Source organism: Anabrus simplex, chromosome 3 (assembly GCF_040414725.1).
Source record: "Anabrus simplex isolate iqAnaSimp1 chromosome 3, ASM4041472v1, whole genome shotgun sequence".
Classification (NCBI taxonomy): domain Eukaryota; kingdom Metazoa; phylum Arthropoda; class Insecta; order Orthoptera; family Tettigoniidae; genus Anabrus; species Anabrus simplex.
Genome location: NC_090267.1, coordinates 134,050,779 through 134,064,846, shown reverse-complemented (window position 1 = coordinate 134,064,846; position 14,068 = coordinate 134,050,779). Strand labels below are relative to the sequence as shown.

General features: G+C 38.9%; 1 protein-coding gene across 2 annotated transcripts in view; it reads right to left on the bottom strand.

Annotated features, from left to right (window-relative positions):
* Positions 1–14,068, bottom strand: part of xit (ALG6/ALG8 family glucosyltransferase xit) — a 221,739-nt gene that overhangs the window by 63,007 nt on the left and 144,664 nt on the right. The window contains exons 1-2 of one of the 2 annotated variants that reach the window (XM_067142718.2): positions 8,237–8,389; positions 7,706–7,978 (exon numbers count right to left, since the gene is read on the bottom strand). In XM_067142718.2, coding sequence (XP_066998819.2) covers positions 7,706–7,978; positions 8,237–8,295 — 332 coding nt within the window. In that variant the 5' untranslated portion in view covers positions 8,296–8,389. Of the gene's footprint in view, positions 1–7,705; positions 7,979–8,236; positions 8,390–14,068 lie in introns of those variants that run through there. The other variant, XM_067142719.2, reaches the window with a different exon arrangement.

The window sequence follows — 14,068 nt, the reverse complement described above, 5'->3', positions numbered from 1 at the left end:
ACACATGGTTTCAAAAGAAAAACAGTCAGAAGATAACAAGATATAGTTGGGATAACAAAATCAAAACTCTGATAGATTACATTTTGGTCAAGAAAGGTAACAGGAAAATGTTGGTATATGTAACAGCACTCCCAAGTGAATCTTTTGAAGGAGATCACAGAGTTGTGATAGCTAGGTTAAAGAAGGGAACGATACAAAAGATGACTGAGATTAGGCAAAGACAGCTAAGGGTGTGGAAACTACAAGGAGAAGGAAATAAATGAAGAGTTCCAGACACACATTAAAACAAGTATACCTAAATAAGACATCAGAAGAGACAAAGAAGAATGGGTGTACTTTAAAACAGTCATGGTGGAGTCTGCAGAAAAGACCTGAGGAAGAGTATCGGGAAGGAAGAAAGATCACAAAACGCCCTGGTGAAATGACAGGGTAAAAGATCTAGTTAAATGGAAGAAATAAGCTTGGAAAAAATGGCTGAGAAACAGAACAACAGAATTCAAAACAGAATACAGGCACTGCAAGAAGGAGTGCTCCAAGGTGGTTTAAGAAGAGAAAAAGAAATGCTGGCAAAAATTCACTGAATCTCTGCAAGAAGATACAACCGGAAGCAAAAAGATCTTATTCCAGTGGGTAAAAAAGAAGAAAAACCCAGGTGAAGGTGCTAACTTCATTAAAAATGAATGGGAGGAAGTGATGACACATAAACAGGATATATTGCAGAGGTGGGAAAAATACTTTGAACAGCTTTACAATGTGCAAAATACCTTGGCACAAGGAGAAATTGAAGAACTAAATTTAGTGCAGATGGAAGATAAAGAAAACGATGTGTCCATGGCAGAGATTGAGTGGGCCACTAAAAGAATGAAACGAGGCAAGGCAGCTGGAATTGACGAGGTCACCATAGAAATGATAATAGCAGCAGGAGCAGTTGGTCCACAGTGGTTGTATAGACTCTTCAGAGTAATAATGAGAGAAAAGACTGTTCCAAAAGAGTGGATGGAAGGGATCATTATACCAATTTTCAAGAAAGGAGACAGGTAGCAATGTGAAAAATACAGAGGAGTGACACTGATACCTCACACAGCTAAGATCCTTGAAAGAATCTTGGATAAACAAATAAAAGACAGAGTAAAGGGAAAATTGGCAGAGCACTAGTATGCATTCAGAAGAGGCAGGTCCACATCTGACCCAATATTTACATTGTGTCAAATGATGGAAAAGTATTGGGAATATGAAAAGGACACAGTAATAACGTTTCTAGATATTGAAAAGGCACATGACAGTGTCCCAAGGAATTTGGTATGGACAGAGGCACAGATTGGGAATGAAACAATACAGATGGTAATAGCATTGTATCAAAATTGTGAAAGCTGTGTTAGAATCAAAGTGGGTCAAACTGAATGGTTCAGAGTTGAGACAGGCTTAAGACAGGGAAGTGTATTATCTCCCTTACTCTTCATTATCATCATGGATAGAATTCTACATAACATCAAGGAGAAGATGATGGGCGAGCAAGTAAAGTCTATGCTCTTTGCTGATGACACTGTAGTTTGGGGAGATAATGAAGAGAAAGTACAGACAAAAGCTGATTTATGGAATGAGGAGATAAGAAATTTTGGGATGAAGATTATTACTGCGAAAAGCAAGACTTTGAACACGACGAGAGGTAACAGAAAATCCAGGGGAGTGATAAAAATAGGAATCTGAACCTCTTGAAGTAGTGAAAAATTTTAAATATTTGGGCAGCTTGAGGTCACAAGATGGAAATTTGGTTGGAGAAATTGATTTAAGAATACAGCAGTCTGCAAGTTTCTACCAGTGTGTGAGAGACATTGTATGGAACAAAGATGTGCCAATGAAGTGCAAGAAGGTTTGATACTCATACTATTATAAACCTATACTGACCTATGCTTCGGCAGCCTGAACGTTGACTAAGCGGAACCAAACTAAGATACAAGCAGCTGAAATGAAGTTCTTGAGGAGCATACAGGAAAAGAGAAGACGAGATAGGCTATGAAATGATGAAATAAGGAGAAGAGAAGTGGGAGTGTGTAAACTTCAAGAAGAGATTGAGCTAAAATGGTTTGGACACATGATGAGAATGCCAGAAGAGAGAATACCAAAGAGAACATTCATGGATACAGAGACTGCAAAGAGGCCTAGGGGACAAGCTAGAATGAGATGGAGGAGCTCTGTTGTGGACTGTATTGCAAATAGAGGAGTCAATAGCAATAAAGTACTAGAAGAGGAATGGTGGAAAGATCGAGTAAGGTGGAGGGCTTTGGTATACTACCCTACTGAGAGAAAATCTGGTAAAGGGAATGGATGAAGAAGAAAAAGAAGAGAAGATCCATTTATTCACAAAAAAACTAAAAATTATCATTTTAAATGAAGACATACAGTTTTCCCTGATAGGGAAAAGTACAACACGATGGTCAAGGAAAGAGTAAAAAAAAAAAACGGATAAGCTCTTTAGGGAGGCTGAAGCATTACTGTTGCAAGTGACACTGCATTCCTGTATTTATTATGTGGAAGGCATATACGTATTCTGTGGTCAGGAAATAATCCTGGAATCATCAGTAAACATGGCGTATTGTTAGTCCACAGTCATTTAGTCTTTTATACTACTCACTCATGATGCTGATGTTGAGGAAGATATTTGGGAGACCCAGATATTTTTGCATTTCTCTTGTTTTTATTCTATTTTTACCAATGTCATAAGCCATATTTAGACATTTTCCAGCTTCCATTGTACTATTTTAAAGTTATGTAACTGTACTGAAAGATGTGGACTTGCCACATGGAGAAACAGAATAAGATTTTTAAGAAAAATTAAAAGTACAAAAATAAATTAAAAACAAAAGTAAGTGTAACAGAATGCAGTCAAGTAAAACCAGATGATGCAGGATTGTGGAATGAAGACGAGAAATTCACTTACATCACATCTAGATATGTATTAGAATGATGTTTCTGAATATATTTGGTGTGGTATGGCGTTAAATAGGAATGAAACATGGACAAAACAGGTTGCAAAAGTTTGAGAGAATTGTAAGTCTTCAGTGTTACAGAAGAATGTTGAAGGTGAGATGGGTAGACATATTTACTAAATGAAGAGATACAAAGTCAAATTTGTGAGGCAACAATGTCTGATGAAATTAGATTACAAGAAGAAAAGTCAGTTTGATCTCAACCTGGTTAGGCCATTGCTATTCAGAAGAATGGGTTGTTATTTCTCCAAAGGGCAAAAGTTCAGATCATGTAGCAGTTTTTCAGCGCATACATCTAGGCGAAACTGCACTGTCATTTGTTTCTTTCTCACTGATTTCTCGCTATTGTCGTGATCATGCGGTGCACAGGGCTGCCAATTCTTGACCTTAAGAACTAGTCTTAAATTGTTAGATGCGGCGGCGTTACTTTTGAACTTACGGACTAGTGGACTGGTTTGGATTGTCCCCGAACAAAGGGGGTCTGGGGATGCAAGCTCCCAGATTCAGGCCGCGAAGCGGCTGTTAGGCCTCTCAGCATTCTGTACGGTGATAGCAGCGCATTCAAAATGCTGAAGTAATTTATCACGCTGGTTAGTGACAAAACCATTAGTCTGGATTGGTTAGGTCTGGCTAGTGACAAAACCATTGGTCTGGATTGGTTAGATCCGGCTAGTGACAAAACCATTGGACTGGGATCAAGCAAAGGGGGTCTGGGGCATAAGCCCCCCAGGTTAGGGCCGTGAAGCAGCTGTTAGGCCTCTAGCATTCTGTATGGCGATAGCTGCCCATTCTTTGATGGATAGTGGCGAAAAGCTGACAATGACATAGCCATTTGTTACATGGAGCTAATGACAAAGGAATAATTTATTCTCGTTAGGTAGGGTCTCTATGAAATGTTGCTTGCAGTCATTAAAGAGTAGTGTTGCGAGGCATAATCATTATTTCCGATTGCTGGAAGGGAACACAAAGGTTGAGGCACTGGCCTTCTGACCCCAACTTGGTAGGTTTGATCCTGGCTCAGTCCGGTAGTATTTGAAGGTGCTCAAATACATCAGCCTCATGTTGGCAGATTTAGTGGCACATAAAAGAACTCCTGTAGGACAACATTCCGGCACCTTGGCGTCTCCGAAAATTGTAAATTAAAAAATTTTAAAAAAGTAGTCAGTGGGACACAAAGCAAATAACATTATTATTTATCCATTCAATTCATCGATAGCAGCAGGAGTGCCAAGGAACAGACCACTGGTACACACACAAAATATAGAAAACAGGTCCAAGCATCGAAAGCACGGGTCCTACTACTCCATTCCCGGCTTTGGGAGAAAGAAAGCTCACTTTGCCAGCTACTCGACAGACCGAATTCCTGTTTGAGACCAACTCTCCTGCTGACACGAGGGTGCACGAATTTTTTAAGGCTGTGGGCGTGATCTATCCTCCCCTACATTAAGGTAAATTCAATTTAAATGATTGTTGTTCTGTATTGTACAGTATTTTGTTACAGATTGCATTTAGCTGTGCTTTAATTGTACGTGGGTTGGTAACGGAATGCATTTCTCTTGATTGCTGGGAATAACATCATATCCGATTGTATCTCAGCCAATGGAAATGCTACAGCGTACTTGAGCAATGAATAATGGCATATATGATAAATTATATTAGCTCCTCTGAAAGGTATTCCACATAAGATTTGTAACATTTCAAATCCCTTATGATGCTATAAAACTTAAGCTGCACATACTGAATTTCTACCATGGCCTGATAAGTAGTTAGTTTAGAGTAAGATTAGCTTGGCAGTTAAGGACTGACTGCCTGATAGGAAATACTCACTGAAGGAGGAAAGTGACAGTCAAATTATGTCACACAGTATGGAGATTTGAGAAAGAAGGGCAAGACTGAGTGTAAAGCCCAAATTTCAATTTTTTGTACATATCTTTAAATTGATTTTCTCTATTTATAATATATATCACAAGGAACTACAATAGCGGATCCAGGCCCTCCTGCTTCCCCACCCATGTTTAAATACGCACCCAATGTCAGGTTACTTTGATCAGAAAGACATTGTATATAATACCACATGCTTGATCAAAGAACTATCACATACTTCACTCTGACATGTGTAATTTATGTGTACTAGGCCCACAAGAATATAAATATGGTTGCTATTAATGAATGCTTTGTTTAGAAACATGAGCCACTGGAGACGTAGTCCATTAACCAATTGCTAAGGTATACACTACTCGGGTCAGATTCATATTTTCAATTGACTGCCTATTAGTAAAAAAATAAAAAAAGAGGTTTGTTGTTTAAAGGGGCTTAACAGCTAGGTCATCAGTACCCCCCCCCCAAAAAAAAAACACTCCTCCACTTATCTATAAAGTAGCCACTCACATTGAGGGAAGGCTAAAGGAAGTTATGTCAACCAATGATACTATGAAAAACCGAGCTCGATAGCTGTAGTCGCTTAAGTGCGGCCAGTATCCAGTATTCGGGAGATAGTAGGTTCGAATCCCGCTGTCGGCAGCCCTGAAAATGGTTTTCCGTGGTTTACCATTTTCACACCAGGCAAATGCTGGGGCTGCACCTTAATTAAGGCCACGGCCGCTTCCTTCCCACTCCTAGCCCTTTCCTGTCCCATCGTCGCCGGAAGACCTATCAGTGTCAGTGCGACATAAAACAACTAGCGAACAAAAATACTATGAAAAGCAGTGCTCACAAAAGAATGGCAAATAAGTCCATTCCTCTACACGTAGACCTTCAGTTCTTACCTGTTAAGTGGCTGAGACGTCCAGAAAAACCAGCATGTGAAGAAGCAACACAACAGTTTGAAAGTGGATTCAACTCAAACACGGAATGAACATGCCAGTAGCTGGGAGGCCAGCCAAAGAAATCACGAGTTAATCAGCAACTCATCTGCTTGAGTGCCTGGTTTTGATCAACCAATACAAGTGTGGGTACAGCTCAACATGTACAGGGTCCAGCAGAAACAATCTACCATTCTAGTATATAGGTCCTATAGCAACACTAAATAGGGAATGTAAATGACTAGAGTGGTAATTGATAAGTAACATAATGCCATTTTATGACCCACTAACACAAGTCATGTTTTATTTTCATTTTTTGAAAATCACATCATTTAGATGGACTCAACAAACGAAGCTGTCCATTACTTTCACTGGCATTTCAGGTGGAATTGTCTGGACCTCTTCACGAATGTGTTGCCTCAGTGTTGCTCCATTTTGCTAGAAATAGAGTGATTCAGGAAACAGGAAGGTCGTCAGAAAGCCTCTGTAACATTACGAATTCACTGTGACTGTGATTCCGTGTTGATCCTCAATAAAGTAAGGTAAAATCTGTGGTCACGTAACCAAAACTGAGCAGGGTAGCATGTAGCAGCAAGGATACCATTTTAGTTACTATGAAGCGTTAGACTGTTACGCATCACGCTTTTGTGATTGAAGCATAGCCTATTTCAAAAGTGTTGACAGTGTATTAGTTACACAGTGAAAGTTTCAACAACAAGTCACCATTAGAAGACATGGAAGAGTACCAGAACAGTATACAATTTGGAGCTGGGTTGAGCAGTATTGTGCTACTGCAAGTGCCAATTGCTTTTACTCATATAAAATGTAAAATCTGCGGTCACGTAACCAAAACTGAGCAGGGTAGCATGTAGCAGCAAAGACACCATTTTAGTTACTATGAAGCGTTAGACCGCGACGCATCGCGCTTTTGTGATTGAAGCGTAATTTACCGCATATTTTACACTTTATTCGAGTAAAAGCAATTACTATCTTCCATTTGGGACAAATAATACCGTGACATTTTGTGGATCGGATTCATTCACAACCCTCAGTTTTATCCCCACTGCAGGGCTGCACATGCTACCAACCATTGAAAGCGGTAGATTGTTTCTGCCGGACCCTGTACCATACTGGTCCTGTGTAAATACCTAAAGAACAAATTGGTGTTTCTGCAGGAAGAATGCATATGGCTATGATGCAATTCCAATGTTACATCACATTCTGGAAGAATGTCATTACAGAAGATTTCTTGGTGGACTACACTCCCTTCATAGAGCAGAAGAGGAGGCCATCACTTGGACCAAGTCCTATGACTTAGGCCCTAGTTGCCCGATTTGGGACATTCTTTATTTGTAAATTTTGTATATACGATATATTTACTTGTCTTGTACATTGATGCATACGATTATAATAATAGATGATACTATCACCTGCCGGGCTGAGTGGCTCAGATGGTTAAGGCGCTGGCCTTCTGACCCCAACTTGGCAGGTTCGATCCTGGCTCAGTCCGATGGTATTTGAAGGTGCTCAAATACGTCAGCCTCGTGTCGGTAGATTTACTGGCACGTAAAAGAACTCCTGCGGGACTAAATTCCGGCACCTCGGCGTCTCCGAAAACCGTAAAAGAGTCGTTAGTGGGACGTAAAACAAATAACATTATTATTATTATTGATACTATCACCATATTTCTGACAAAGGCTAGAGGAACAGATGAGGTCAGTGGAGTATATCATTTTCATCTACAAGAATAGGATGGACATGCAGCATTACAGCACGGAAGTCTCCAGAAAAAGGAATCACCAAAATGATCTTATACCTTCGATGTGTTTCACTGAAGTGTCAAATACAATATGCCAATCTCTATACAATAAATTTGTGAGGCAGATATTGTGATTGCAAAGAATCTGTAACACTTACTCTCTTGTCCCATATGCTAAAACCAGATCTGTAATAATGACAGACAATCGTTGAAATAAAACTGTTTCTGGTGATGCATAATTGAGATTTGTAACATTCAGCATCTTGGGATCAAATAATCTTGCAAACTGTGACAAAATAAACTCAAACCAGGCGAATAACGGTGGGTAATCAAGAGTCCATTCTGAAGAAGCCTCATAGTACCACTTGCTGATCGGCAAAGAATGGGTAATAGCCAACCAATTCCGATGAACTTCAAAATCTGTCGACCGGCTGGAACAAATAAACATAACCTATAAATACACGGCCGAAAAGGGTACCGGCTATCACAGCACTATTTCTTATAATACGAACAACAATTAAATAAAAATACACTCATTCTCGTACATGATAAAACTATAACATTTAATTATGTCTATATACTGTACTTCACACATGAAATGTAATATTTTTGAAGATTAATTCGTCTTACACACATTACAAAAAAAAGAATGGCATTAAAAATCATCTCGACAACAACTGTACACTTACTAAGAAGGTATGAGAAGTATTTTCACACAAGAAATTGACGCAACAACGCTCCAAAACATGATGCTCTTCGATCAACGTAAGAACATACGTGTAATTCACACGAAAATCACAGCCACATGACATGTAAACAAGGTTTACATAGTTCTTTTGTTTACGTTCCTGATGTCAAAGGATTATATTAAGCAGACTTGAAGACTTGCTTCTTAAAACGAATAGGAATGAAACAGACTACTCTGGCGGACTGAAGTGTTAGTATGAAGTATCACTCGAATGGTGTAAGCTAGTTTAGATTCCATAGATCAATTAAACATGAGCGCAAAATACAATATGATGACAAATTTGGTGTTCAGTAAGTAATTTCATTACTCATGTAGTATCACTACTATAGTGTTTTATGTTACTCCATTGTATTATAGTAACATGGCGAGACTTTTCCATCACTAGACATCATCAAATATAAGAAACTCCAGCCTTCATTCTCAGAAGAACCGACCGGGTTCACCGTCCATAGTTTGACAGAGAACGGAAGCACTCGATAGACCGATATGATTGTCTACAAAGACAACAGTGTTACATTGATCCTAATGTCCTCTTCGAATCCTCCGCGAGTCAACCTGACGATGTTATAGTGAGAAGAACGGAATAGTGGGTGTAGCAATAAGACACGGCCAAACTTTGAGGCCACATTCCTCACACATTTTAAATTCACAATGTAGAATGGCAAGTCAACAAATTAGAAAATAGCTTTTATTAAATTTTATAATCACACAAAATATTAAATCAACATTGATTACATTATTTACAAAAATTAATTGAATCTAACATTTTAATAAGTAGGTACAGTACCGGTAATTCATATTATGGTTTTACTCTCATTAACTACTTACACGGTGTTCGGAGTCGCCAAGGTGCCGGAATTTTGTCTCGCATGTGTTCTTTTACGTGCCGGTAAATCTACCAACACGCGGCTGGTGTATTTGAGTACCCGGTACATTCAAATACCACCGCACTGAGCCGGGTTTGAACCTGCCAACCTGGAGTCAGAAGACCGGTGCTCTGCCGTCTGAACTTACTCAGCCCGGTGATCATTTCATCCATTAATCAACGTGTACGGACTATTTAACGTAAGTGTACCTCTTTTAGGGTTATTATAAAAATGTAAGAAGTCTACAACAAAAATCAGTACCGGTACCGTATTCTCATTTTAATTACGTTACATAGGTATGGTAAAATCAAACAACTTTTCAAAATAAAGAACTACAGTACCGTAGCAATGAAAATTTATGACTGAAAACTAATACGGTAATGCAAAATTGCAAAACAACTGGAATTAGAATAACAGTTATAGTTGAAGTGCTGAAGGTTGTGAGCCTACAAAAGTGACCCACATACATGTACAAAATTGAATCGAACGTACTGAATTGTTTTGAATAGGACACTAAACCAAATACAGTAGAGACAATACGCGACACTGAGCGAGATATCGAGGGACAGCTATTGGAGCTCACTCTAGCGGATAGACCTGAACGGTACTGATTCTGTCATAAGAGCACGTGTATTTTTGTGTGAAGTTTTTGGTGTTATTTATGCGTTTTCAGTGAGTTAACATAATTAAATAGTAGCGTGTGTCATTCCTTGATATCTCCTCTCAACATGAGGGGAAAGGTATGTGCTGTGTTTGGCTGCAGTAATTACGAAGTAGAGAAAAATGCGTGGTCGTTCTTCAGGTTCCCTCGTGACAAGAACATGTAAGTAATATTGTGTTTGCATATATATTCTTCCAGTGACAGAGATTTTTATAGTACTTCATAATCTTCTGACCTGCTCGACCCATGTTTTAACGGGCTTAAAATATAATACGCATATTTTATTGTATAGTGCAGCAGTTAACCTTCAATACCGATGTGTTGTTGTAGGTGTGATCTGTGGGTTTTGAAATGTCACAGAAGCGATTTGGATAAAGTGTACAAGAAAGAAGGGACGTTACGCTTGTATAAGAATTATAAGATCTGTTCAGATCATTTCCAGGCCAGCGACTTTAAAAATCCTCGACTATACAGCCAAGGGTATGTTACATTTTTACTCTAATTGTACGTAAATATTCCTCAAAGCATCACTATCAACAACATTTTCAAACTTTTCTTTCTTTTATCTTTCTTCTCAGATTAAAGCCGGGATTTTATAGATTTTCTTTCTGTTAGTAGGCTTCATGTTAAGAGGAAAATTGTCCAGCTATTAAATGTTAATTCATTGCATCATATGTGTAAGGAATGTGCCGATGTTTTTATTGACAAATGTCTTAATGTGATGATACAATGTTTTTAAATGAGGAAAAAAGACAAATCCAACCGTAAGATTTCAGGCAGGTATGCTAAAGCTAAAAAAGTAATGCATAAATGAAAGATCAAGCCATTTCACAGCAGTCCATTTCACACCTTGTTTATATGTCTAATTTCAGTCTTTGAATAATAACCTTTTAAATAATTCTTCATTCATTTATCCAGAATTGCTTTAGCAACTTCGAAGTTAATATCTCAATACCACTTTCTTTCTAGACGTAATTTATTTATCCATTTCCGTATATACATTTCCATTGATATTTGAATTTAGCGCGATTTGTTCAGGTCAAGTCACTAGGAGCGCCACCGTCGAATTGTCTCCCATTTTAGCAAGGCGAAATCCGTAAGTGTCGTGTATTGTCTCTACTGTATTTGACTAAACTAAACTATACACCTTCCTGGATATCATTTGGCTGAAGTGGTCAGTAATATCAGATAAGTCGACATTATTTGCCTGTGACTAAAATTACCAAATGGTTAATATGATCTTGGCGGCCCCGTGGTGAAGGGGGGTAGCGTGCTTGCCTCTTACCCGGAGACCACGGGTTCGATTCCCGACCAGGTCAGGGATTTTACCTGGACATGAGAGCTAGTTCGAGGTCCACTCAGCCTACGTCATTAGAATTGAGGAGCTATCTGACGGTGCGCTAACGGCCCCGGTCTATAAAGCCAAGAATACCGGCCGAGAGGATTCGTCGTGCTGACCACACGACACCTCGTAATCTGCAGGCCTTCGGGCTCAGCAGCGGTCGCTTGGTAGGCCAAGGCCCTCAAGGGCTATAGTACCATGGGGTTTTAATATGATTTTAGCCAGTTATTCTTCTCTGCCAGGTTTTTATAGAGTTGAACAGTCTGCTGAAGGACCTCTCAGCAGTAGATACTGTTATAATAATAATAAACACTTTATTAATCATCATAATTAATAAAGATACAGCACACAAATTGTGCATTGTATAAACAAAGTTTGTCATATGTACTGTCACTTCTCACTATTACAAAAGTTCACAATAGATAATCCCCGGTTTTTGCTGCTTATTTAATAAGGTCTTCAAATCTGCCATAATGAAATCCAAAAGAGGAAAAATTACAGAAGACTTGAATTCACTTGTCGCTTCTAGCTGAAGTTCGTCTTCAAACGTGTTTTCGTCCGTATTTGGTAATCTACTATGTCGCATCATAGTAACTAAGTGAGAGGAGATGCCAACCTCTTCGGCAACTAGTTTTGATTCCTGAAAAATGATTTTCTACGAATATCGTAAGTTCTGCTTCTTATAAAGTAAATATTTAATGGGCTCGGTCTCAACATTGGGGAAATCACTTTGCTCTGTATGATGGCATTCGTTTGGTTAATAGCAGAGAGAACTGTTTGCCAAAATGATGACATCAAAAGACCCTTGGAAGACAGAATGTACTGCTTAAGTACCAAAACGGTGTTTCACACTAATTAAGTCAACGTAGTAACATTGTCTTCCAGAAGAAGGTCTAGAACTTTGAGAATCGACGGATAGTGCTTTATTACTGAGCACACAGCTTATAGTCTTTCACTCTAACGGATAATAGGACGTGTTATTTCAACAATTCTCAGCGGTCAGTGCTACTAAAAAACAAAGAGTACAAAATTTCAATACTTCTGAGCCATGAGTTAAGCCTCCCCGGCTGTTTAAACTGCCGCCGTATCTCCGATTGCGCTGTTAATCTACTCAGAATAGGGATGTATCGCGCAAAACTTGTCCGCTAGGCAGCGCAAAAGTTGTACCCGGTATGCGCTTTCCGCTGCTCGGTTGTCTTACATGAGACTTATATGGAGTATTCCTACATTTGTTATCAAAGTAAAGAAACTTTTGTTTTAAATGCATGAAAATGGAGTTACCATATTCTGCTAATGTTTTTAATAAGACGGGAAATGGTATAGGTGCAATGACGATTGCGGATTTGAAAGCAGAATTGAAGAAAAGGGGCGGAAAAATTTCCGGAAAAAAGCAAGAGTTGACTGAAAGGTAAGGACTAAATGCAGCAACTCCTTCTTTTAGCGTTTTTGTTAAGACTGAAGTCTTTAAGTACAAATCGCATTTTGAAAACATTCCTAATACGGTATTTTTCTTTCCTTTACAGGTTAGAGGCATACATAAGGCATGACATTGGTGTGACAGCAGTGCCTGGGTCTACATCCAGTACGACTGAATTTCATCTCCCTGCAGCGCACGAGTTTCAGGATCTTGTTTCGGATCATAAGAGAAATATAAAGATTTCAAATTTGGAATTAATGAATTATTTCGTATTCAGGAAGTCTGAAATTGATGGTGCTCCAGTGTCAAATTATAGGTCACTGTGTGATTCAGGGTACAGACTGTTCAATGACAGATTTATTGAGTTTGTGAAGTGCTGTGTACAACACAATGAAGTGTTTTTTAAATGGCAGGTCCGGTCAGAATTTACAAAGATTAAGAAGTATAATTTAAATATATTGTTAAATAAATCAGGGAATATTGAAGGTGCAGAATGTGAGTGTGTGGCTGGAGCTGGTCCCAAAGCGAGCTGTAAACATATTGCTGCTGTCTGTTATGCTCTAGAGCATTTTTCAGAAAGTGGGGAAATCAAATGTGTTCAAATGTGCACACAGCTTTTGCAGACCTATCATCAACCAGCTAGTGCAAAGAAAACAATAAGCCCCATTAAAGTGGAACATTTACCATTAGCTCCTGATAGTCAGTTGCCCTGCCATGAAGTGAGACCCTCCTCTGGTATAAATCAAAGTGGGTATGAAGATTATGTACATCTTCTTGTGCAAAATTCTCATCACAAACTTACATTTTCACATGCCTTAAAGAAAAGGAAAGTATCTGTGGAAGGAGTGTTGCATGACCATTTGTATGATGCCAGTTGTTTGACATCATATGCAGAAAATCTAGTTGCTGCTGATGAGGGAAAAAGAGCTCAAGTGGAAAAAGACACAAGGGATCAGTGGAAGGAAGCTATTTGGTTACAGGAAAGGAAGTATCGCTTGACTGCAAGTACCTTTGGAAGAATTTGTCATACTAAGGATCCTGAGAAACTTGCCAGGCAGTTGCTGAAGCCATCAGAATTTCTTAATAATAATATGAGATGGGGTCTGCAGATGGAGAATTTAGCCAGGCTGAGATTTCAGGAGTTGACTGACTATAATGTAAAGAAATGTGGACTAATAATACATCCAGACAAACATTATTTAGCAGCATCGTGTGATGGACTTATTGGTGATGATGCAATTCTTGAATTAAAAGGACTTCCCAGCCAGAAACATTCAAAGGTTTGTGTCAGTGCAGTGCCTTATCTGGAAATGGTGGGTAACAATGTTTCATTGAAAAGGAAACACAATTATTTTTACCAAGTGCAAGGACAGCTTTATGTAACGGGACGACAATATTGCCTTTTTGTTGTATATACAGCAGTGGACATGCTTATTGTTGAGGTTGAGAAAGACAATATGTTCATAACAGAAATGTCATTTGAACTA